This window comes from Purpureocillium lilacinum, assembly GCF_023168085.1.
Source record: "Purpureocillium lilacinum CBS 284.36 DNA, scaffold_5, whole genome shotgun sequence".
NCBI lineage: Eukaryota > Fungi > Ascomycota > Sordariomycetes > Hypocreales > Ophiocordycipitaceae > Purpureocillium > Purpureocillium lilacinum.
In genome coordinates this window covers 2,302,548-2,324,191 of record NW_027072115.1, presented here as the reverse complement: position 1 = coordinate 2,324,191, position 21,644 = coordinate 2,302,548, and the positions used below count along the sequence as shown (strand labels likewise).

The 21,644-nt window shown below is 60.5% G+C and overlaps 9 protein-coding genes across 9 annotated transcripts; 4 read left to right on the top strand and 5 right to left on the bottom strand.

The window, feature by feature from the left end:
• Positions 1–1,073: 1,073 nt before the first annotated feature.
• On the bottom strand, positions 1,074–2,819 carry PLICBS_007294 (uncharacterized protein; the record flags this gene model as incomplete). Its single annotated transcript, XM_018320725.2, has 1 exon — positions 1,074–2,819. One exon carries the CDS (start codon positions 2,817–2,819, stop codon positions 1,074–1,076), a length of 1,746 nt encoding a protein of 581 aa, XP_018180622.2.
• A 517-nt stretch (positions 2,820–3,336) lies between these two features.
• PLICBS_007293 (mitochondrial ATPase complex subunit atp10) lies at positions 3,337–4,557 on the top strand (the record flags this gene model as incomplete). The annotated part of the gene is made up of 2 exons (XM_018320724.1): positions 3,337–3,779; positions 3,882–4,557. The coding sequence occupies 2 exons, from the start codon at positions 3,337–3,339 to the stop codon at positions 4,555–4,557; spliced, it is 1,119 nt and encodes a 372-aa protein (XP_018180621.1).
• Positions 4,558–4,811: 254 nt separating this feature from the next.
• On the bottom strand, positions 4,812–5,725 carry PLICBS_007292 (uncharacterized protein; the record flags this gene model as incomplete). The annotated part of the gene is made up of 3 exons (XM_018320723.1): positions 4,812–5,315; positions 5,421–5,534; positions 5,657–5,725. The coding sequence occupies 3 exons, from the start codon at positions 5,723–5,725 to the stop codon at positions 4,812–4,814; spliced, it is 687 nt and encodes a 228-aa protein (XP_018180620.1).
• A 462-nt stretch (positions 5,726–6,187) lies between these two features.
• Positions 6,188–7,028, top strand: PLICBS_007291 (60S ribosomal protein uL29; the record flags this gene model as incomplete). The annotated part of the gene is made up of 3 exons (XM_018320722.2): positions 6,188–6,190; positions 6,500–6,639; positions 6,770–7,028. 3 exons carry the CDS (start codon positions 6,188–6,190, stop codon positions 7,026–7,028), a joined length of 402 nt encoding a protein of 133 aa, XP_018180619.2.
• An 801-nt stretch (positions 7,029–7,829) lies between these two features.
• On the bottom strand, positions 7,830–10,128 carry PLICBS_007290 (uncharacterized protein; the record flags this gene model as incomplete). Its single annotated transcript, XM_065601147.1, has 4 exons — positions 7,830–8,206; positions 8,463–8,887; positions 9,038–9,533; positions 9,699–10,128. The coding sequence occupies 4 exons, from the start codon at positions 10,126–10,128 to the stop codon at positions 7,830–7,832; spliced, it is 1,728 nt and encodes a 575-aa protein (XP_065457219.1).
• Positions 10,129–12,253: 2,125 nt separating this feature from the next.
• On the top strand, positions 12,254–12,770 carry PLICBS_007289 (uncharacterized protein; the record flags this gene model as incomplete). The annotated part of the gene is made up of 2 exons (XM_018320720.2): positions 12,254–12,469; positions 12,615–12,770. 2 exons carry the CDS (start codon positions 12,254–12,256, stop codon positions 12,768–12,770), a joined length of 372 nt encoding a protein of 123 aa, XP_018180617.1.
• A 586-nt stretch (positions 12,771–13,356) lies between these two features.
• On the bottom strand, positions 13,357–17,181 carry PLICBS_007288 (pre-mRNA processing RNA-helicase; the record flags this gene model as incomplete). The annotated part of the gene is made up of 1 exon (XM_018320719.2): positions 13,357–17,181. The coding sequence occupies one exon, from the start codon at positions 17,179–17,181 to the stop codon at positions 13,357–13,359; it is 3,825 nt and encodes a 1,274-aa protein (XP_018180616.2).
• Positions 17,182–17,742: 561 nt separating this feature from the next.
• Positions 17,743–18,689, top strand: PLICBS_007287 (uncharacterized protein; the record flags this gene model as incomplete). The annotated part of the gene is made up of 3 exons (XM_018320718.2): positions 17,743–17,814; positions 17,875–17,947; positions 18,013–18,689. The coding sequence occupies 3 exons, from the start codon at positions 17,743–17,745 to the stop codon at positions 18,687–18,689; spliced, it is 822 nt and encodes a 273-aa protein (XP_018180615.2).
• A 395-nt stretch (positions 18,690–19,084) lies between these two features.
• PLICBS_007286 (uncharacterized protein) lies at positions 19,085–20,502 on the bottom strand (the record flags this gene model as incomplete). The annotated part of the gene is made up of 3 exons (XM_018320717.2): positions 19,085–19,396; positions 19,482–20,031; positions 20,351–20,502. 3 exons carry the CDS (start codon positions 20,500–20,502, stop codon positions 19,085–19,087), a joined length of 1,014 nt encoding a protein of 337 aa, XP_018180614.1.
• Positions 20,503–21,644: the final 1,142 nt, after the last annotated feature.

Sequence of the window (21,644 nt, the reverse complement as noted above, 5' to 3'; positions counted from 1 at the left end):
GAAACACCACGCAGCCTCTCTTTCTCTTTCTCGCTCTATCTATTTCTCTCCCTCTTGTATTCCGCGTGTCCCTTGTGTTCTTTTTGCGAACCAACGGAAGAGCCGGGCCGGTGAGACGACGCTTACGGACGGAGGACCGACCAGGCGAGGCGGGCGTCGAGGAAGGGAGAGTGCGAGAGAGAGATGGTCAGCAACGGCGCGGCCCACGGTATGCTGCCTTGAGATGATGATCCGACGACGAAGAAGAAGGAGGTAGGGGAGAAGGGAAGAAAAAAAGAGAAGCTGCCGTGCTGCTGGGCCTGCCCCAGACACACACCACGGGAGAGACGCGGTGCTGGGTTGCCGGCGACGAAGCGCAAGGCCGAAGTGCGATGGCTTCAGTCGGCACAGCGTCGTCGGTGGTTGAGCCGCCGCGAATAGCCGAAGCCGGATTGGCAGTGGGGAGAGAGAGAGAGTCTGGGGAAGCGAGCAGGGCAGTTCGGGGCAACGTCTGACGCCAGGTTTGGTGAGGGGAGGGGCTTCCACCAGCCATTGGACTGGGTGGAGTCAGACAGGTGAGGTGGGTTAGGCTTGTTGGGGGGCCTGCCCGGGTGCTGGACCGTGCTGTGAAATATTGAACCCCGCGTACACTCAGCGGCACCTCAGAGGCAGCGGCGGCAGGCGGGCAGCGCGGCACACGGGCTGGGATCAGACCCCGCCATGAGGCGCCCGGGCAGCGGGCACTGACGCCGAGCCGAACTGCGGGTCAGCGATCCGGCGCAAACCAGGCCGTGGACGGCCGTCTAACGCCCATCTACCCGGCATCAACGTCCGCCATCGTGATGAGCAAAACTCGTCACCACTTTCTCCCGAGGCGCATTCGACAATTGGATCTGTACGAGTCTCCGGAAATACTCGGTAATTTTCCAGTAGCTTACTTCCCGCTCCTGGGGCAACGCCCAGCTGTTATGCCATGTTTTGCGCCTAAACACGCCCGCTGCCTACCCACCTAACCAAAACTCCGCTTATCAACCCGAAATGTGGTGCATACGCCGCCATGCACCACCGCTTCGCGCAGAGCACCATTGCACCGCTCAATGTCTCAACTTGCAGTGTTCCTCGTCCAGCTCACCCCGAAAGGGATTCACCGGGGCCCTTGGGTCGCCGGCAAGATACCACTCCGCCCGCTGCGTGACTATCGGTTCCAGCCTCGCAAACCCCTGGGCCTCCCACGCGCTGCGCGTAGCCTCGTCCTCGATGACGTGACGCTCAACCAGGTTGCGCATCTCGGCCCCCATGGGCCTCAGTAGCCGCGCGCTGCAGCCCTCGCCGCGAGACACCTTGCTGCGGAGCGCGTCCAGCACGTCTGCCCACAGGCCGCTGATGAGGAAGACAAACACCAGGAGCAAGTTATGCAGGGACCCGTCGCGCAAGCCGCCGCACAGCGCCTCAAGGTCCGTCTGCGACACGGCGGCGTAATAAACGTGCAGCTTCCGCAGGCACGGCCAGTCTGCCGTGGTCAGGCATGGCGCGTGGCTTGTCAGCTCGACACGGTGCATCGAGTGGTACCTGGCGTGTCCTTCCAGGACGAGGGTGCGAAGCTCCCTGCCGGAAGTGACGGTTGAGGCATAGTCGTCGACGAAACTGGCCTCGGCAGGGTCAAGTCGCTCATCGACAAAGAGATGAACTGACTCTAATGCCTGACTTACCGCCCGCAGCTTCTCCCCTATGTCTTCGTCCGCTCCCTCGTCTGGTCTTGCCACGGCCACGTGCGTGCCGAGCCTGGCGTTTTCGGCGTAGATATGCCTCAGTCGTCTGCCGGCGGCGTGGGCGGCAAGAAGCACTTCAACAAACATATTATTGGGCGGCGTCTCGGTCCGGGACCAAGCCTGCGACTCCACGAACCGCTCCAGCTCGTCATCGTCTGTGAGCACCCGATGTTGGTCACGGCAGTTGGCATACAAGCGTAGCCGTCGTCCTCCCACGTTTACCGTATCCAGGCGCGGCATCCGGGCAAAGGCGGCCGCGAGCACCCGGAGGAAGGTGCCGTCACTGACTAGGCGGACCTGCTTTTCGAAGGCGCGCGCGTAGGCCGCACGTCCTCGCCGAAGGAGGTCCACGTATTTCTGCGCCTCTGCGACGTCGGAGACCAAGTCGTCCGACTCGGCCCGGGCCGGGATCCGATAGTTCGCGTTCCATGCGTTGCATATGACCCGGAAGTTGCGTACTTCCAGACGGGCCCGTGCCTTGTCCTCCTCGTGCCCGCCCTCGTCATCCGCGAACTCGTGCGTGTCGTAATAGAAGTCGATGGCGTATCTCTGTAGCTTCTCGATGAGCTCTCTGTTGAACTCGGTAAAGGGGCGTTGGCCGTTGACCAAGGCGCCATCACGACACGTCTGGTCCACCATGACACCGCGGACACCCGCTGCAAGGTACGGTCGCCGGGAGATTCTGTCCACCGCGTCCAAAGACTCTTGGTCAAGGCTCAGGGAGACATACGGGAACAGCAATGGCGATGCAAGGTCGTGAAGGCGTCGACACACGAGGCGCAGGCTCTGAACGGCCTTTTGGCGGGTGTTCCAGGCATCCCGCGCCAGGGGAGAGTGGAGTCTCCGATATTGCAGCTCGTAAAGGTTCATGTGTAATGGTTGTTCGAAATAACCAAGAATGTGCTCGACAATTTCCGTGGGGAGCTGGTCAAGCGTTGGCGGCTTGGGCGAGTCCCCGGCTCGCCGCTGGTCGTCAACATGGCGCGCGTCTTGCAGCTTCAACGAGGCGACATCTGGCAGCCTCTGGCAGGGTGAGACGGCGTCGGTGCCGTCCTGCAAGGGCGTCGACATCGTCGACTGCTGGCTGCATGCTACGGAGTGCTTTGTCGGACGTCAGACGTAACTAGATAATAATAGGTTGCATCTAAAAGGGGCGGCCGCGGCTTGTTGCTTGATAAGTTGATAAGTAAAGGTAGCTGGCTCCGCGGGCTGGCGTCGACGAATCTGACTTGAGTACATAATGTACCTGCCCAAGTATTCCTGACGGGGAACCTGGAAGTCACCACGGACCTACCAAGGTATGTACACCCGACGGAACGGGTCGAGTGCCGGCAACGGCAGGCACCTCCGGGCACCTCTAGCCGGGCGACTTCGCGGCCGACATAGTGGAGACGGGGTGAACCCTCCAAGGCACTTCAGGCTCCTCGGCCGTTGGCGCGACCTGGAAATGGAAATTTTACGGGGCCGCCTCTCGCGACTTGACGACGTTGCTCAACCCCGATTCCAACTTCGGCCACACCGCCAACCAAACCACACGACCACCACTAATTCAGTCCCGTCTCCAGCGCCGACGCGCGCAAGCACCACAATGGCCTCGCAACGGCTGGAGCTGGCCCTGGGCCGCCTCGCCCTCCGGCCCTTGCAGCAGTCCGCCTTCCCCTGCGCTCACTGCCGCCAGCCGTCTCAGTCGGAGCGATACCTCAACCCGTCACCACATCACCGACGGCTTCAGCAACAGCAGCAGCGACGCAGCCTCGCCACGTCCGCGCCGCGCGCCGCCCGCGCAGAGAAGCCCGCCGCCGGAGCCTCCCTCGACCCCAAGAGCGCCGTCGCCGGCGCCCCCATCGAGGCCCCGCGCTCCTACGGCAAGCGCGTCGAGGGCCATTTCGTCCCCAAGCCCCTGCCCCGGCCCATCGGCATGCCGTTGCCCCCCAAGCCCGGCGAGAACACGGGCATCGACGCCCGCTCCTTTAAGCAGCGCAAGGAGGACTTTGTCGACTACGACAAGCACCTGCAGCGGCGAAAAGAGCTGTAAGCCTTGCCAACCGCCCGTCGACCCGTTGCTCCTTCGAGAAGGCTCGCGAGTGACAGACAAGGACGAGGAACAATGGCTGACTGATGATGCGCATCTAGGACCGCCCAGATCTCGCGTCCCTACTTCCGCGACTGGGGCAACCTCCAGTTCCACCAGGGCAAGTCCTTCATCGCGCCCCCGCGCCTCTTCAAGGCCGAGCTCTCCCTCTTCTTCCCCAACCTCTACGGCGAGACCCTCCTCAAGACCGACACCGCCCCGCGCGACACCACGCCCCTGCTCGCCGGCCGCGCCTCCGTCGTCTCCATCTTTAGCAGCCAGTGGGCGGAGCAGCAGGTCGCCAGCTTCACCTCCCGCACCGCCAACCCGGCCCTGCACGACCTCGTCGCCCGCGAGCCCGGCCTCGCGCAGCTCGTCAACGTCAACTACGAGGACAACGCCGGCAAGGCCTGGCTCGTTCGTCTCTTCCGCGGCTCTCTCCGCAAGCGCTTCCCTGAGCAGGACTGGGACAAGTACTTCCTCGTCCGCAGAGGCATCACCGACAGCATTCGCGAGTCTATTGGCTTGCTCAACACAAAGGTCGGCTACACCTACCTCGTCGACCACCACTGCCGCATCCGCTGGGCGGGCAGCGGCACCGGCCACCCGGACGAGGTCGAGGGCCTGACCAAGGGCCTCGCCCGCCTCGTCGACGAGATCAAGAGAGATGCCGCCCGCCCGGCCGCAGCGCGGGAGCAGCTTCCCGGCAAGGCGCGTCAGGACAGCCCCAAGGCATAGAAGAGATACGTGCTGGTCGGCACCGAGCGTGCCGCCGCCGTCTGTAAAATTTTGCTACGAAACGACCATATGGCCCTGCCATATTGTACAACAAGAACCTCATAGACAGATAGATATGAACGCTGATACCCCGCTGAAAACGCCGTTGCCCATGCGGATCAGATCCCGTTGCCCTGTTTCCCCCCGTGCGGTCCCTCGTCGCCCCGCCAAATGTATTAGTCTCCCGCCGTCGTCATCTCATCCGCATCCGGCTCTTATAGCAGCCACCAAAATACGATGAAGCAAAGGGCAATGAAGCAACCCATGATGATGCCGTCCCTCCTCTTCTTGGCGGATATTCTCCCGATGAGCGTGTTGATACCCGGCACCTTGCTCGCCGCCAGGGTGATGCGGCGGTTGATGCTCGACAGGGTCTCGCGCTGCAGGACGAAGCTGTCGTTGACGGCGTACGCCTGGCTCAGCACGCTGTCGGCCATGCCATGGCTGTTGTCGATGCGCCGCCGCTCGTCGATCATGTACTCGGCCTCGGCCGCCTCCGGGTTGTTGGCGCGGTACTGGTCGATGTCGGACCGCACGTTGGTCAGCAGGTTGGCTCGGTCGCGCGCCTGTTGCAGCGTCCCGCGCAGCCGGCCCAGGTCGCGCCGGTGCGCCGCCAGCTTCTCCCGCAGCAGCGAGAGGTTGTTCTGCTTGAGCGCGGATGAGGTGAGGCTGGCCTCCGAGTCGAGCAGCCGCGCGAGCTGCGAGACGACCGACTCGCGCTGTTAGGTGGTTCACACAACCCTGGTCAGCTTCCCGTACGCCTTCTCTAGCAATGGGCATGGCAGTTGCGCGCATGCATCGAAGGGGGCCGAGGATGGGCTCACCTTTTCCAGCAGCTCCTGGATCTTGGCTTCGGTTTCTCGCTCCTGGTCGGTCGGCTTCGGCGGTATGTTGGCGGCCGTCGAGAACTGCGAGTACGTGTGGAAAAGCGTCTCCGTCTGCGGGTTGTCGTTGCCGAGGGTCAGCGATTCGCTATCCCGGCGGCGGCACATGCAAAAGGGAGTATAGCCGGCACGCAGCATCGTCGCCCGACGGGGAAGAAGAAGCAGCCCTTCCTTACCTGAGTCTCCAGCGTCCGGGCCTGCTGCCGCAGCTGGGCCCAGCCCCCGCTTCCTGTTGGCGCAGACATGGTTCGTTGTGGGAGAGATGCGACAGTTGCAATGTCACCGGGCAGAGCGGGAAGCAAGCTGTCCAGGGGACATGCCACACACACGGACACGCACGCCTAGTCCCGGATCCAGCGACACGCCCTGCGTCACGGCGTCGCCATCCACCCGACTTGGCAGAAACCCGCTCACCGCCCACGCTAGAGTCTCTCCACTCGGCCACGGGGTCTCTCACGTGATGCTGAATTGCACCCCGGTTTTCCGACGCGTGTGGCCAATCAAGGGCGCCAAAATTTCCCTGCGCGCGCACAGAACCAAGCCCTAGGGCAAATTTTCACCGTCTCGGCAAAACCCTCTGCTAAATTCTCCAGGCGACCCTACTGATCCCATTTGCGATACGCCCGGTCAACGGTTCGAGGCTGACTTCTCACTTTACGCACCTCGTCGACACACTTCGCACATCACCCCCATCGAAGATAATAAAGATGGTGAGTCCTGCCGCGTCGTGATGGCCCCTTTGCAAGCACCCCGAACATGTCGTCGTCGCAGCATTTTTCCGAACCTCGAATTGCCGTCGAAACGAGAGGGCATCGTCGCTCCCATGTGCGCGCACCGACGCCGTCATATCAAAATCAATCCGCCCGACGGACGACGACCACTTTCCTCGAAACAACATCAATCTGACCGTCCGCTCTCGCTCTTCGTCACGCTGTCGAGGTTCTCTGCTTGCGTCGGGATGGGAGGGGAACACAATGGAGGAATGAAACAGATTCGCTGACTCGAAATGTCGTTATTAGTCGTCGGGCAAGGTTAAGGCCGTCCAGCTCTGGGACAAGAGCAAGGACGATTTGACGAAGCAGCTCGCCGAGCTCAAGACCGAGCTGGGCCAGCTCCGCATCCAGAAGGTCGTCTCGTCCGGCTCCAAGCTGAACAAGATGTGAGGATTTCCCCCCCGAGAACGAAACAACATCCGAGGGTTGGAGGATGCCCGCGACGGCAGCGGCCCCGGATCGTTGGGAAGATGGTAGAATCGTCGATTGCTGACCGGGGCGTCTCCGATTCCACAGCCACGACCTGCGAAAGTCCATCGCCCGCGTCCTCACCGTCATCAACGCCAAGCAACGCTCGCAGCTCCGCCTCTTCTACAAGAACAAGAAGTACGCTCCCCTCGACCTCCGCGCCAAGCAGACCCGCGCCATCCGCCGCCGCCTGTCACCCGAGGACAAGGCCCGCGTCCTGGAGAAGACCAAGAAGCGCAGCACCCACTTCCCCCAAAGGAAGTACGCCATCAAGGTACGATTCACACCGACACGGGGAGCCAATTAGGGAGGAACCGGGACGCAAGGGCACTCACACCTCGTCTCGGCTCCTCCTCGTCCTCCCATTGCGCAACCGCGTCAGAGCATCGTATGCTGACAGTCACTTTTAGGCCTAAGTGTTTGCAGGACTTGAGGGGCGAATGGAGCGTCAAGGGTAGACGAACAGGGATTGGGAGGGGTATCGAGGCGTGGCGTGCTTTTTCTCTGAACAAAAGGCTTCCGAACTTGCATCGCATGGCTCTGGGGAATCTCGGTCTGATTTGTACTTGTTTCCCGGTATGGGCCTCGTTCTGGGGGGCGGAACGGCCGTCCGCCATGGGCCGCTCAATCAGCAGCCTTATAAATCAAAAAAATGAGGTCATGATCAAATTTCGGTCTGTTCGACGTGACTGCCATCTTGGCAAATTTCTAGCCGATAACTGCGCATGCCCTGAACTGCCGGTTCGTCCGCACAACATTGTGGTGGATGTTGAGCACATCGAACCACCGGCGGTTATGTTACGGTCACACAGCAGAACTTCATGGAAACTGTCTTTCCGATCAGTCGCCTATGCGTATTGCTCGTGCCTCTCATGCTACGGCTCATATTCGTAGCGTGTCCGGCATAGTCCGTTGGACAGGATCCAAATGTACAAATCATTCGCTCAGCCTTGCTTTTATATCGCCGCCAATGTGCGCCTCCGGGGTATCCCCAACGCCTTGGTCGTCCCTCACTCCACATCTCTGTCTGAGACGACACTCCCACTGTAGTCATTGCTCGTTATGAGAACCCAACGTGCATGTCCGATGCATCTCCTCCTCTGCAGCTTCATAATGAATCTTGAGCGATAACAACGCTCTCCAGATGATCCTCGATCAATTCGAGGGCATCGGCGCTCAGGCCGTCCGCGTCCCCCTTGCCCTTGTTTTTCCGCGCCGCCTTGGACACTTTTTGAGCTTGCATTTTGCTCTTGGCCTTGCTCAGGAGAGCATCCACTTCGGCTGGTCTATCCTTGTGGTTCGTGCCCATGTGTCGACGTAGCTGGTCCAGTCTGTGGAAGTCCTTGCCACAGAGCTGGCACTCATGCATGCCCTTGACATTGTGGGTGCGGCGATGCTTGGACAGATTGGAGGATTCGCTAAACCTCTTGCCGCAAATTTCACATTCCAAAGGCTTGTCGCCCGTGTGTGTCCGCTCATGCATGGCTAGGCGTCGTGTTAGTCCATCAGTTACAAATAAAACAGAAACAGAATAGGTCTTACTGAGGGCGCTTTGCTGCTTAAAAGCACAACCGCAGCCGGGATACTTGCACACCCACGGCGTCTCGCCCGTGTGTATTCTCATATGTTGATCAAGGGCTTGCTTTGCAGACAATGCTGCACCGCATATGGTGCACTGAACCGGTTTGTCTGTAAACTGTCAGCCTCGAGAGCTCCCAGCAAGTAGAGCCGTAGAACTCACATCCAGTGTGCACCTGCATGTGACGCTCCACCTTGCTCCTCTGAGTGAAACACGTGTCTCGCGTGCAGCCTTCCCAGCCGCACCGGAAGCCACCACGGACTTTCTTTAGCGGCTTGAGATGATCCAGCTTGCAGTGCTTTTGCAGTTCTTCGTCATTGTCGAAGCGATGGCCACAGATGCCGCTGCCATCGCCCATAACCCATCGACACCTGAACTGGTCCTCCTCTGTGAGGATGTGTGGTTTCGACTCAGCGTGAGGGCTCTTAGACCTGGCGCTAGAGCTCGGTTCAGTGAAGCCAGTCTCCGATTCAAGAGGCGAAGGGGTTGCGAGAGACGACGATGGCGTCGTTGAGAGAGACGGGCCCATGGACAAGGCCGCCAGTGGCGATGGCGAGGGTGAGAAGTTCTTTCCTTGGATCATTTGACTGCCCATATGAGACCCAGTGTGCGACCCATGATGATGGGAAACACCGTGATGGACATGGATGTTAGACTGTGGTACTCCAGGTTGTCGAAAATGTTGAGCATGGAGCATGAGTGCAGGCCTGTGCTCTTCAAAGATGTGATGTGCAAACGCGTTCGGGTCCTGGACCTGAAAACCACATTCATGTCCGCCCTGAAGCTGTGAGAGGTATGGGTCGGTGACGTTGTCGTTGGCGCTGAACTTTGGCAGTGTGCATTTGGAGATGAACTGGCCCGGGTCGTTTGCCAGGCAGTTACCAGCATGAGCCATGCCGCGTGACGGGTCGTGATACTGCATGATATGGTTCGCAAGAGCATACTCGAAAGCCATTTGGAACTGCTGGTGTGAGAAGCCAGGCGACGTGCTTGGATACATGGAGTCCAGCGAGAGACTCCCGCACGGCAGGGTTTGGGGAAGGTTCATGAAGGACATCTGCCCGTCCCGAGTCGGTGGTGGCGCGGTGGGCGAGGCTTGCATGAAGCCAGCTTGAGCGTCCTGCATCATCTGAAGCTGACCATCACCGAAGGAAGCCAGGGCAGCGGCGGCAGCCTTGTCGCCGTCCGTCATGGCAGGGTTTGGTTTGGAGGGTGCCTCGCTGGCATTGTCGGCTAGACAACTCTCGTCGTTGCAAGGGTGGCTGGCGCCTTGACATGCCTCGTCAAGACACAAATTGGGGCTGCCACAGGCATCGTCGTCACAGCAGATGCCATGGCCGGTATCCCCGCATTGGCTGGGACAGCTCCCATCACACGCGGAGCTGCATTCAGAGGCACAGTCGTCATCCTGACAAAAGCCAAAGTTCTCGGTGTGCAAGGCAGCGTTGTCCAGGGCATGGTCGTTGAAGAGGCTTTCCCAGGTGTAGGGCTGGCCATTGTCCAGAGTAGGGGAGGTGGGTGCTGTTGCCGGAATGCGTTGCTGCGCAGACTGGCCGTGGCCTCTGCAAGCCGACACGGGCACGCCGGCTTGATACGGCTGGGCGAAACTGCTGTTGAGCTTGTTGCTAGCTTTCGGCTGACGAAAATGGTGGTGGTTGTCCAGGCACGCGTCGTCGTGGACGCAAGGCTCGAAAGGCCCAAGCCCGTGTGAGGCGGAGTGATCAGCGGCCATGAATGCGTCAAAGTCGAGCGAGAGGGAAGCCATGCCGGCCGCCGAAGAAGACGCCGCGCCCATGTGGGCGTCGAAGGGCAAGTGTGAGCCGTCCATGGTCAGGGCTGGCGGTGGACGAACAGTCCAGGTGTGTGAATAGAGGTAGAAGACTGGTGATGGAGGAGCCGAATGCGCGCTTGAGCACCGCGGAAGTCGCCCCGGAGTGTTAGAACCACACGAAGTCCGCGCGGGAGCGTGAGAAGTCGAGGCTGGTAGGTAACCTAGACGGATTCTCCTGCGATCGAGGCGGCCACTTGATACATGCTGCTTTCCGACGTGGAGTGGTACCAAATTGTCGCAACAGGCGATCAGGAGGGGCGCTCAACCCGCTTGGCGAGGAGCGTTGGATGGTGAAATTCCTGCCTGCTATTCTGTCTGGCAAGCAGAGGAGTGAGGGTCGACCTGGAGGAGCAGAGGAGCGAATGAAGGCGGAGGACGAGTGAGCGCTCGGGAGTGAGGCGACGGCGGCGAGGAACGGCACGGAGCAAAGGATGAAGAGAAGAGCCTCTCCGCGTGTGCGCCGGGGACGGGTTCGTGCTCGTGAGGTGGGCAGCGGGAGCAACGACAGGGAAGCGGCGGTGGCGGCAACGGCAGTAGCATCGGCGTGAGCAGCAGCAGCAGCAGCAACAGCGCGACCGCAGCCGCACTCAGGCAGGCGCTGTGGGCGGTCGTCGTTGCCCTGTCCTGTTGCGCGGGATGGGCGATGGCAAGCGTGAGGGTGAGAACCCGGATGGTCAGGCCAGGGTCAGGTCATGCCGTCCAGCACAGCAGTCCACGTCCTTCCGAAAAAAAAGGGCCCCCCCGACCCGCCGGTGTGGAGGGGCAGCAGCCGCCGCGCCGCAGCACCAGCAGCAAGACCAGCATGACCTCAGGTGGCACTGCCTGCGCCGGTGCCCGCCCGCCTTACGAAAGTACCGCATACGATCAGCCCCGGCGATGATAAGGCGGTAGTCAAGGTACAGAGGACCTAGCCAACGCGACTCCATCACCTCACCTCTCGGCCCGGCCAATGGCGTCGAGGCCCTTTGTCCTCGGCGGCACTATCAATTCATCGCCATCGTCCGTGCCCTGGACTGGCGCAACCCGGCAAACAGTTGCGTGCGGCACCCAGCAAGCTTCGCGAACGGCGGGACGGGTGCGCGCAGCACAAAGCTGGCGCTAACCAGGTGCCTTCAAATTATCCTTCTCGCCCGTAGAGGCAGTGGACCCGCCACTACTATTGCTGCTTTCGCAAACTGCCTTCCGTGTTGAACTTGGGCTTGCCGAACAGAGCTTGGTGGGAGAGGCAATCACTTTGACGCAATTTTCGCGCCTCGCCGCAGTGCGCGCAACCTGATCTTCTCTTCGGTGCAAGACACTCACACTCTTGTCTTGATGTGTGTTTCGTGCATGTAGGTGCTGCCGTGGACGCCTTTGGCACGCGTTACTCTGAGGTAGCAGACACGGCATTATTGCAGAGTACACAGGCACTCACCCATAAGCAGCGCAAACAATTACTCTTGGATGAGAATATATGCTTCAGGCGACTATGACAACAAAGCGATAGACCCATTGCTCGTCGTGCGGCCCCTCGCTCTCGATTTCCCCTGACGAAATTCCCCTGCAGGGTAGGCAGGCTAGACGCACCTGAAGCTCCGGTGAACGGTGAGCTCCCGACTCTCACCGAGGTCTCACCGCCGTACCCCGCCTCGTCTGGGGAAACCGCTCCAAGCCACGTACTTGCCTGCACTGGAGGTGACACCACGCATGCGAGACCCTGAAAGAAACTGAGCCGATCCCGCGCCGCCGCCGACGACATGCGCCGCCGTTCCTGACACAAAACTTACCTCCACCCCGCCTCTGGCCCCCGACTTGCAATAATTGTGCCTAGACGTCCACATCGGAGCGCCGTTGAGGACTGCTACTGTACGTACTCAGTACTCACGGAGCACCGCAACGGCAGCCTGCCGGACTACTACTGACACCGCTGCTACTGCACAGCCCGCCCGTCCCCGCCCGCAGCGCCCGCGCATTGCCCCGTGCCGCAACAGACCGTCTCTTCATCGGACCGCGGGTTGCATATCCCTCTCCGCGTCCGCCTCTCTCCCGACCGCCTGTCGGAACCGCTCACAGCCAACGCCTTCTCTCCCTCAGCCGTGTAAAGTCGATACAAAGGGCCTCCCTCCACCGTCCCTCGTCCAGCATGGGCAACATCTGCGGCAAGGCCGAGCCGAACCCCTCCCCGCCAGGCCGCGTCCTCGGCTCCGCCCCCGCCCCGAGGACGACCTCGTCCGTACCCAAGAAGGTCGGCGGCCCGCCCCGGACACTCGGCGGCGGCAGCGGCGGCCACGAGCCCGCCGGCGGGGACTCGTCAGTCGACCCAGGGGACGCCCGGAGGAGGGCCGCCGAGGCAGCAGAGGTGCGCGAATCCCTTTCCATCCCTACCCCCTGACCCTCCTTCCGCCGCACTGTTTTCTAGCGCCCTCAGGACGAAAATCAAGCATGTGGCACATGAGGACGAAAGTGGGATAAGTGCTGACACTGCGTGCGTCCGCGATGTATAGGCACGCGCCAAGGCCGCCAACAAGGGCGGCAAGCTCAAAGCCCAGCTCAACGCGCAAAAAAAGCAGTCCCGGTCCGACACCATGAAGGGCGCCAGCGAGGCCGAGCGGCGGGCCAGAGACGCGGACGAGGGCCTCGAGGCCAGGCAGTGGAATTAAAAGACCCGCAACGGAGCGGAGCGGGTCTGTTTGTTGTTGTTGTCCAGTGTTTGGGAATCCGAACGGGAGCGGGAGCGGGAGCCGGCGTGGGAGCAGCGGACGTTTGGTCCGATGTGGGATTTGTTATGCTGCACCGGCTGGCAGTCACTGAGCGAGGCAGGCGTGTATATATATGGCAGATGTTCCCTTCTCGTTGGCATTCGTTGCAGGGCCCTTGCCTGGGTCAAATTTTCTTCACAATATACCATCAGCGATTCGTTCTTCCCCCACGAGCTCAACGCCGAGGCCTTGCGGCTCGGCTCCCTCGCGTCATGTCACGGCCGGAAGTCACGTCGTCGTTGTTTTGAAAGAAGTCCTTTTGTTTCATACACTGCTACCTAGCTGGTAGTCCCGTCTACGCCACGCGCGTCAAGCAAGAAAGAGTGCAGCCAATGGAAACGTGGTCGTGCCACATATCTCGAACCCCTCCCGGACAACATCCATACGCCAATGCCATCGTCGTCAACACCGTGTACCAAAAGCCTCCTCGCGATAACACGCCCCTTACACCGCCGATGCCTTCCTACAGGTGAAATCACAGCACCTACTAGGTAACCGTGTACCGACCGCTGGCTGGCGCCCGGCTGTCGGCATCGGCTGCCGCGATCGTCGCCTCTCTCAGCAGACGCGTCATTTCCTGGAGAGCCGAGCTCACAGCCACCTCGGTGTCACCCTCAATAAGGATGTACAGCTTCGGGTCGCCGTTGGGCGGCACTTCCTTGCCGGGAGGATAGAAGCTTCCCTTCGTGGTGATGGAGGTACCTGTCGAGTCGAGGATCTTGGCGACGTTGGTGCGGTTTGTGACCGCCCATCTGGCCTTCTGGGGGAAGTCATTGATCTCGAGAGTGGCGTGGAAAGCGCCGGCGTCGGGGCCCTTGTTGTCAATGGGTTGACCAGAGCGAAGCTGGCCAGACTTGCCCAGACGGCTGTTGATGGCGCTGACGGCCGAGCTGACCTTGTCGAGAGGATTCTCCGACTTGTCGCCTGCGACTGCGGCGGCCCCCTTCTGAGAAGCCTTGCCGTCTGCGCCCTCGGCCTTGGCGCTATCACGAGCCTGGACGCCGGATGCCGCCGCTCTGATAGCCTCGAACGCCTTCTCGCCCTTTTCTTCGGCCTTTTTGTCCTCTTTTTCTTCTTCCTCCTCGCCTTCAGCTCTGTGCGTCTTGCGCTGAACCTGGCGAGCTGCTTCGCGCTCTTGGTCGAGTCGGTCCAGGCCCTTGCCGCCGAATCCAGAAGAATCCTTTGCTTTTCCGGCCTTGACCTTTTCGCGGTACGACTTCCGCATCTCCTCGAGCTTCTCCGGAACAGGCTGTCCGCTCTGCTCCAGGGCCTTCGCGATGCCCGTTGCGCAGTTCTCCTGCTCGGGGGTGATAAACGTGACAGCAACGCCTGTGTTTCCGGCACGGCCAGTGCGGCCAGCTCGATGGACATAGTCCTCCAAGTGGTTCGGCGCGTCATAGTTGATGACGAGCTTCAGCTGCTTGACATCCAGGCCGCGAGCAGCAACCGACGTCGCAATAAGGATGGGGAAAATGCCCTTCTTGAAGTCCGAAATGGTGGAGTCGCGGTCGACCTGATCTTTACCGCCGTGGATGGACATGCATGGGTAGCCCTTCTGCATGAGCTCCTTCAGGAGGCTATCCGCCTTGTCTTGCCGTTCGACAAAAATGAGCGACCGCGCGTCCTCGTCTCGGTCGTAGAGCTCGCCAAGCAGCTCCAGTACACGGATGAATTTATCGGTTTCCTCCCGAACCTCGACAATCTGCTCGATCTCCTTGGCGACCACGCTTCGCCCACCGACCGTGATCTCCACGGGGTTCTTGAGGACCTTTTTGGTCAACGAGTCGATGAGACGTGGCATCGTCGCGGAAAACAGGATGGTCTGCTTGTCGGGTCGCATATTTGCGAAAATCTTCATCACCTGCGGCTCGAATCCCATGTCGAACATGCGGTCTGCCTCGTCGAGAACCACATACGTGACTCTTCGCAGGTTGGTGACTCGTCCCTGGTTGGCAGCCAAAAGGTCAATCATGCGGCCAGGGGTCGCGATGATGATCTCGGCACCACGCTTGAGGTCGGCAATCTGCTCGCTGACGGGGGTACCTCCGTAGGCGCAGACAGCGCGAAGATTAGTAGTCTTCAAGAATGGCTTGCAGTCCTTGTGGATCTGAGTGGCCAGTTCACGCGTCGGTGCAAGCACCAGAGCGATGGCCCCGTCCGTTGATTTGAGTTTGGGCTGGTCCATGATGTGCCGGAACATGGGCAGAAGGAAAGCAAGCGTCTTGCCAGAGCCCGTCTTCGCCACACCAATGACATCTCTTCCGGACATGATTGAGGGGATGGCTTGAGACTGGATGGCTGTCGGCTTCTCAAAGCCAAGGCTACTGATGGCATCCAGCGCTTGGCGGATGAGGCCGCACTGCGCCCATTTCTGGACCGGTCTTGGGACGTCTTTGCCTTTGACTTTGATGCCGTCGAGCTCCTGGCGCAGATCGGCAACTTCGTCCTCGGTAAGAGCCTTTACCTCGGAGGGCTCAACCCAGAAGTTCTTGCGAACGGGGTCGATACTGATTTTGCTATAGTCGGTGGTGGGAATGTCTTTCTTCTTGCGCTTGTTGGTCATGGCCAGAATGTTATTGGCGCCATCATTGCCCTCGGCGTCGTAGATGTTGTCCTCGTCGCTGAAATACGTCTCCGGAACATGAGAACTCTTGGTACCCTGGGCAGGGGTTTTTGCCTTTTGGGCTTCCGATTTGTGGAGATTCGCCATGAATGCATCCAGAGGATCTACTTCCGACTCTCCATCGACATCCATGGACTCGGCAGCAGGCTGCGCTTCTGTTGTCGCAGCTGTCTTGGATGCATCGACTTCTGCGTCCGCGACATTGCTCATGGCCTGGTCACCCTCTGCGTCGGGCTCTACAGCACCTTGCTCCGCCTGATTCTCAGCTTGCAATCGCCGTTCGTGAGCGGCTCGGTCTGCAGCAACGGCGGCCTCCTCGTCCTCGGCGATGTTCTCGCCGGCGTCGTCGTCATCGTCCTGATCGGCATAAGGCGTGGTGTCGGCATCAACTGATAGCGTAGGTAGCTTCGTGAGCTTCCGCTTCACGGTGTCGTCCTCGTCGAGATCCAGCATCCGCTTGTTGGGCATTTTGCCATTCTCTACCTGGCCCTTCTGAGACTTTCCGAAGCCAAAGCCGCTAGCTTTGGCGCGGTTTGCAGGTAGCGATGACGCTGCTGCGATGGTGTCAGCCGAGTCCGTGCCGCCGATCTCTGAAGGGAAAATACCTGTAGAAGCTTGCTGGGATGTCTTTGGGACAGAGACTGGTGGCTGGATGCCGACCATCCCCAGGACCGCCTTGGTCGAGTCGCTGGATCGGGCAGCCGATTTCTTCGCAATCGACTTTGGGTCAAATTTTCCAGCGTAAGGCTGAGCAGGAGACGCATTCCCGGAATTATCAATCGTTCCTGGGGATGCAGCATTTGAAATACCTGGAGAAGGTGCGCCTGGTGAAGGAACAGCTCCAGACTGGTCCATTTCAGCAAGGATTTTCCGGGCTTGCGTAGCATCACCCGCCCTCTGCTGTTGAACCTGGCTCTCTTTCTTCTTCTTCCAGGCTTCGAGTTTCGCAAGACGTTCCGCCTTCTTGTCGGCGTCAGACTGAGCGGGCTCGGCCTTGACAGCAGGAGACTGAGTAGAGTTGTCAGATACGTCGGGTTTGATGAAGGGATTCGGGGAACGGACGTTGTCATGGCCGGCCCGGCCTCTGTCGTTGGCGGGCGCGTGGCGGTTGCTGCGCGCTGAAGAGTCAGCCGTCCCCTCACGCTTGGCTCGACCGTGATCGCGGCCATCGTCGCGGCTCCTGTAGCTTCTGTCGCTATCACGGCTACCAGGGCGGCGACGGGCTGGCGATCTGGGTCTGCCGCCATATCGGTCACGCGATCGGCGGCGATCTCTGTCTCGGTCTCGATCCCTGTCTCTGTCTCTGTCGCGATCTCTGTCGCGGTAGTCGCGAGGGCCTCCGCCGCGGTAGGGGCCGTCGTCTCGTCGGCCGGCTGGAGAACGATCGCGCCTGTTGATCACGTCTCGCTCGGGGTGGCGTGGACCTCGGTGGTCCCAGTGACGGGGCTGCTCATAGAGAAGAATGTCAAAATCAAGGAGAAGCTCTCCAACGGGGTCAGGTATGCTCACGTCAGGGCTGCGCGACCTGCTAAGCCGGCGATGATCCCTGGCGTCGTCCCGTCGGTTCCTGTCGCGCCGGTTGTTGCCGCCGCCGTAGCCGTCATCGTTCCGATGCCGACGAGAGCCATCATGTGGGCCGCTGCTGCTGCCTGCTGGAGCTGGTGAGCGCGAGTCTCTTGGCCGAGCCATGGTGGTCTCGCGGGCTCAGGAGGATTTGCTAAGGTTGGTGAGTAGTACTTCTGGAAAAAGTCGAGGTGCTCCGCGGCTGAACAAGAAGTCGTTTTCGCGTGGGCGGGCGGCCCCTGGCACGCGTGCGCAGCTGGCCTCAGGCCCAAAGCGCGTTTGCAGCGGGGACCAGGCAGCAACCCTGTGCGCGCTGGCTGTATGCGAGCGAATGGTCCAGCGAGGGGCCGGCGGGCGGCGGACAGATGGGAGCTGGCTGAGTTGCACGGGGCGACGATGATGCTGTTCAGTTTGGCGGCAAAGCTTGGAGCATCTCGTCGTCTGTCTGCCAGGAGCGTCGCAGAAAAACCGGGTGGGGCCGAGACGCGGGCCCGTTGTTTTTCCTGCCAATGAGGAGCTGTGGGGTTGCACAACAGCAAAGCAGGTTGGAGGCGCTGAGTCTTGTGCGCCTCAGCCCATCTCGGCGCTGCAGTCTCGTTGGCTCGCTCACTGTCCATTTCTCACTGACGTTTCATGAGCCGCATCTCACTTCCTTAGCCACCTTTCACCGGTCGAGGCTGGGGCATCATGTCGGGCCTCGTCGCTTATGCCAGCAGCGACGATGAGGGGGACGAGGAGCAATCGACTCACGTGGAGCAGGTGAGTACCACTGCTTTTATGATCTGACCCCTGCGCCTCGGCCGTATCTCATGATGATAGTCCCAGGTTCCAACTACAGAGGCAGTACCGGACAAAGCAGCGCCCGAGGGCCGCACATTAGCGGCATCACCATGTGCGTCATTCATTCTCAGGATATCTCCGTTGTTCAGGAGGTCTATTAACTGACACCAATGGCAGCACCCGCAGCTCCTCAGCCCACCGCGCCGGTGCAGCAGATTCCGAGTGCCTCAATCGCGGATTCAGAACCCCCTACGCCGGCAATTGCCACCGTTACGCAGAGCGCCGTCCCCTTGGGCCCATCTCTTCCCCCAGAAGAGCAGCAGGAAGACCTCGCAGCCGATGACGAAGACGTGACGGGTGCACCGTCATCACCATATACAGCCACACGCGCCCTCATCCATGACCTCACCCTCCCCACCATACCCAACCTCGACATTCCTCCTTCGCCGCCCGGCTCACCTCCCACGCGCGCGAGCAAGACATTTGAGCAGTTCCTCAAGCTCAAGAAGACGGGCACGCACTTCAACGCCAAGTTGCAGAACTCCACGGCGCTCAAGAACCCGAGCGTCACGGACAAGTTGATGGACTACGCCGGCCTAGATGGCGTGAAGCAGTACGAGACGACGTTGCCGCTGGACCTATGGAACCCGGCTGCATTTCCGGAATCGGCTTATGTAGATAGGTTGAAGCAAACGCGGGAGAAGCTCGTCAAGCGCATGGAGTCGAGCAAGTCGTCTGGGGCAAGGTCCACCGTCGACTTTGTTCCTGCGTCGATGCCCTCGCCTGGTACCGGCGGTGGGCCGTCGGTCGGCGGCCTCAGCAGGGGTGAGAAGCGCAAGGGAGACTGGAAGTGAGGGCGAGGCGTGTCACATGCAAAACAAGACAGTGTAGAATCAGTGCTCCGAGTCATACAGGCGGCTGGCGGCGATCGGCCGCCCTTGCGAAGGAAGGATACAGCAAACAGGTTGATACCCAACACAATAAAGTGCATTGAACATTATAATGGACTGTGCCAGCCTTATATTACTAACAAGCGCATCAAGGTATCATGAATCGGAGCACGGCTCCACCGATGTGTCTTTCCATCCCTCGCAAAGCCCACTCACTGAGTCTCTGACATGTGCACCAGAGTGATAGAAACGCTGGAAGAGGTATACAAAGACGTCATCCAAAACCAACCGAAGCCAGGCCAAATCAATTCCGCGTCATCCAATGAACTCGTCTCACTCCGTCATCTCGCCTAAACGCCTTAGTGGCAAGCAGGCACCGTGAGGCCGAGGATCTCCGCAATGTTGATGTCCACGGTCTGGTTGGCGCTGCCCAGAGCGGCGAGGAAGTACGGAATCTGCTTGCCATGGTTGACGACGTCGACGCCCAACAGCTTGAAGGGAACAACACCAGTCTCGCAGGCGGGCTTCAGGTTCAGGGCGGAGAGAACGCCAGTCTGGTTCAAGGCGGCGGTGATGTTGACCCGGTTCAGGCCGGGGACAAGGAGAAGGTTGTTGATGGTGAGGTTGCCAACGTTCTGGTCGGCGGCGAAGTTGGCAAAAGTGACGTTGCCCTGATGCATGGTTAGCCGCGATGCCATGACACGGCGCTGACAGAGCAGCGGTTTATAAGCGAAAACAGGCATGGGTGGGACTCACAAGGTCGAGAGTGAAGTGAGAGGGGTTGGTGATCTCAGCAACACCCTTGAAGTTCTCACCCGTCAGGGCAGTCAGGTTGACCTTGGCATCCTTGACCTTGGTGCCCTGGAGCAGGTTCAGGCCGTTGATGGTCTGGTACTTAGTGAAGTCGACGTCGTACTTGCGGTTGAGGCCGGCGGGCTGAATCTTGGTCTTGCCAGCGATGCGGACGGTCAGGTTCTGGCTCTTGAAGAAGGCGATGTTGAACTGCTTGAAGGCCTCCAGGTCGTCAACCTTGACCGTCTGGCTGATGTTGACGTTCTGGTGCTTGTCGGCGTTGGTGGGGGGGAACTGGAGCGTGGCGAAGGCCGGGGCGTCCTTGACGTCGTCGAGGTACATCTTGCCCTCGAAGGGGTCGATGTCGGCGTGAACGGTGCCATCGGTCTCAATGGTAGAGTTGATCTGCATCAAGTACTGGTCGGGCGTGGAGTCGAGCACGTTGACGCCCTGGATCTCCAGCTTGGCGGCGTTGACCTTGGACTGACCAATGTTGGGCACGCCAACGAAGATGCTGTAAAAAACACGGCATTAGTCCCCTGAGCTGTCATTTCCGGCATTGCGGAGAGGGCGTTGTTGGTGTTGGTCGTGCTTGGCAACGACTCCTCAGGGCTGCGTGCAAGGCGGGGGCCATCGCCGTGCAACCAACGGGTGGCGCACGCACGAAGTCTCAGCTGAACGAGCTGCCAAGAGCAGAGGAGCACGAGACGTGTTCTCGAACTCGTACAGACGCAGGGCGCGCAGAAAATTCCGCCGCGGCCGGCTCGTACACTGGGTTCCGCGCGGGGGAGAAGAGGACGAGATTTCGCCGAAGAGGCAGGGGCGGCACTTACACAAGGCACACGACGAGGACCGTGATGCAGCAGAAGATGATGAGGTGAAGCCACCAGAAGCGCTTGCAGTGGTTGATGCAGGCGCGCTTCTTGCCGCGCTTGATGGGGGCGCCGTTCTCGGTCTGCGAGACCTCGTGCTTGCTGTCGGACATGATGGCGGTTCTTGGGGATATAAGATGCGGTGTCTTCGGGGAAGAGAAGCAATCGCGTGCGGCGCGCCGGGAGCCCGAGTCGCGACGGAAGAATCGAAATAAGGCGTGTACGTAGGACGAATGGAACAAGAGAGGTCCTCGAGGGTTGTCACACGGCCACGGCCTCCGACGACGGACGGTAACGAAAGGGGCGCGGAACCGGAGGGGTTTGCGAGGGAAGACGAGCGGCGGGCGGGGGAGGAGAAGAGAAGGCTACAAGTCGAGGCGCGAGATCTGGATATCGCCAGGTCTTAAAGGGAAAATGGCTTCCAGCAAGGGTCTCTGGGGGGGGGAGGGCGCTGGGAACTGCTCGCCCGCCCCGTGCGGTAGTGTCCCAGACCACACCCGCCAGAGAGAGCGACAGAGAGAGCCCTGCCCGGGAAGGAGGGGAGGGTGGCGGTAGGAAGCGCGGCAGCGTAGCGAGCCAAGGTCGTTGGCGGGCGCCCACCCGAAGCTGGCGGACGACGGCCACGCCGCACGCCCCCAACCTTTGGGCATAGTCCAGAAACTGGACTACAACCTCGAGCAAGTAGCACCATCCTTTCCAACAGATCCATTTACATGTGCGGTACGCGATGAGGGGCGCCCAAGCGCACGGCGGCCCAGGTACTGCCGATCTCGACGATTCCCTGGCCGCTACGCGCATGTCCACTCGAGTGCGCGGCGCGAGCTGATAACGAAGGAGTTGGGGGGTTGAGCAGTGGGTTCCTCAACTCGCAGGTGGCCTTATTCTGGCCAAAGGGTTGGGGGATTGGGGGAGAACATCAGGCCTACAGACCGCTATACGAACAGCACCTGCGGCGCACGACTCGGGGGGCGTGTGAGGAACGCCAGCGCAGCGAAGAAAAAGGTACAGCACGCGCTAGCAACGGACCCATCTCCCTCCATCCATCCATCCTTCTCTCGCTCTGCCTCTCGTTCGCGACCGAAGCAGTCGAAAACCAAACACCACATGTCGCTCTGGTTGCGACTGGGCGATCTCCGCCCGAAGCCTGTGCGCCGAAAACCCACGCCATTTTGCCCCCTGCAACCACATCCCATCGGTGGAGCCCGGACGGGGCGTGACGCCATGCCAGACGGGGAAATGGGCCGAGAGCCCATCT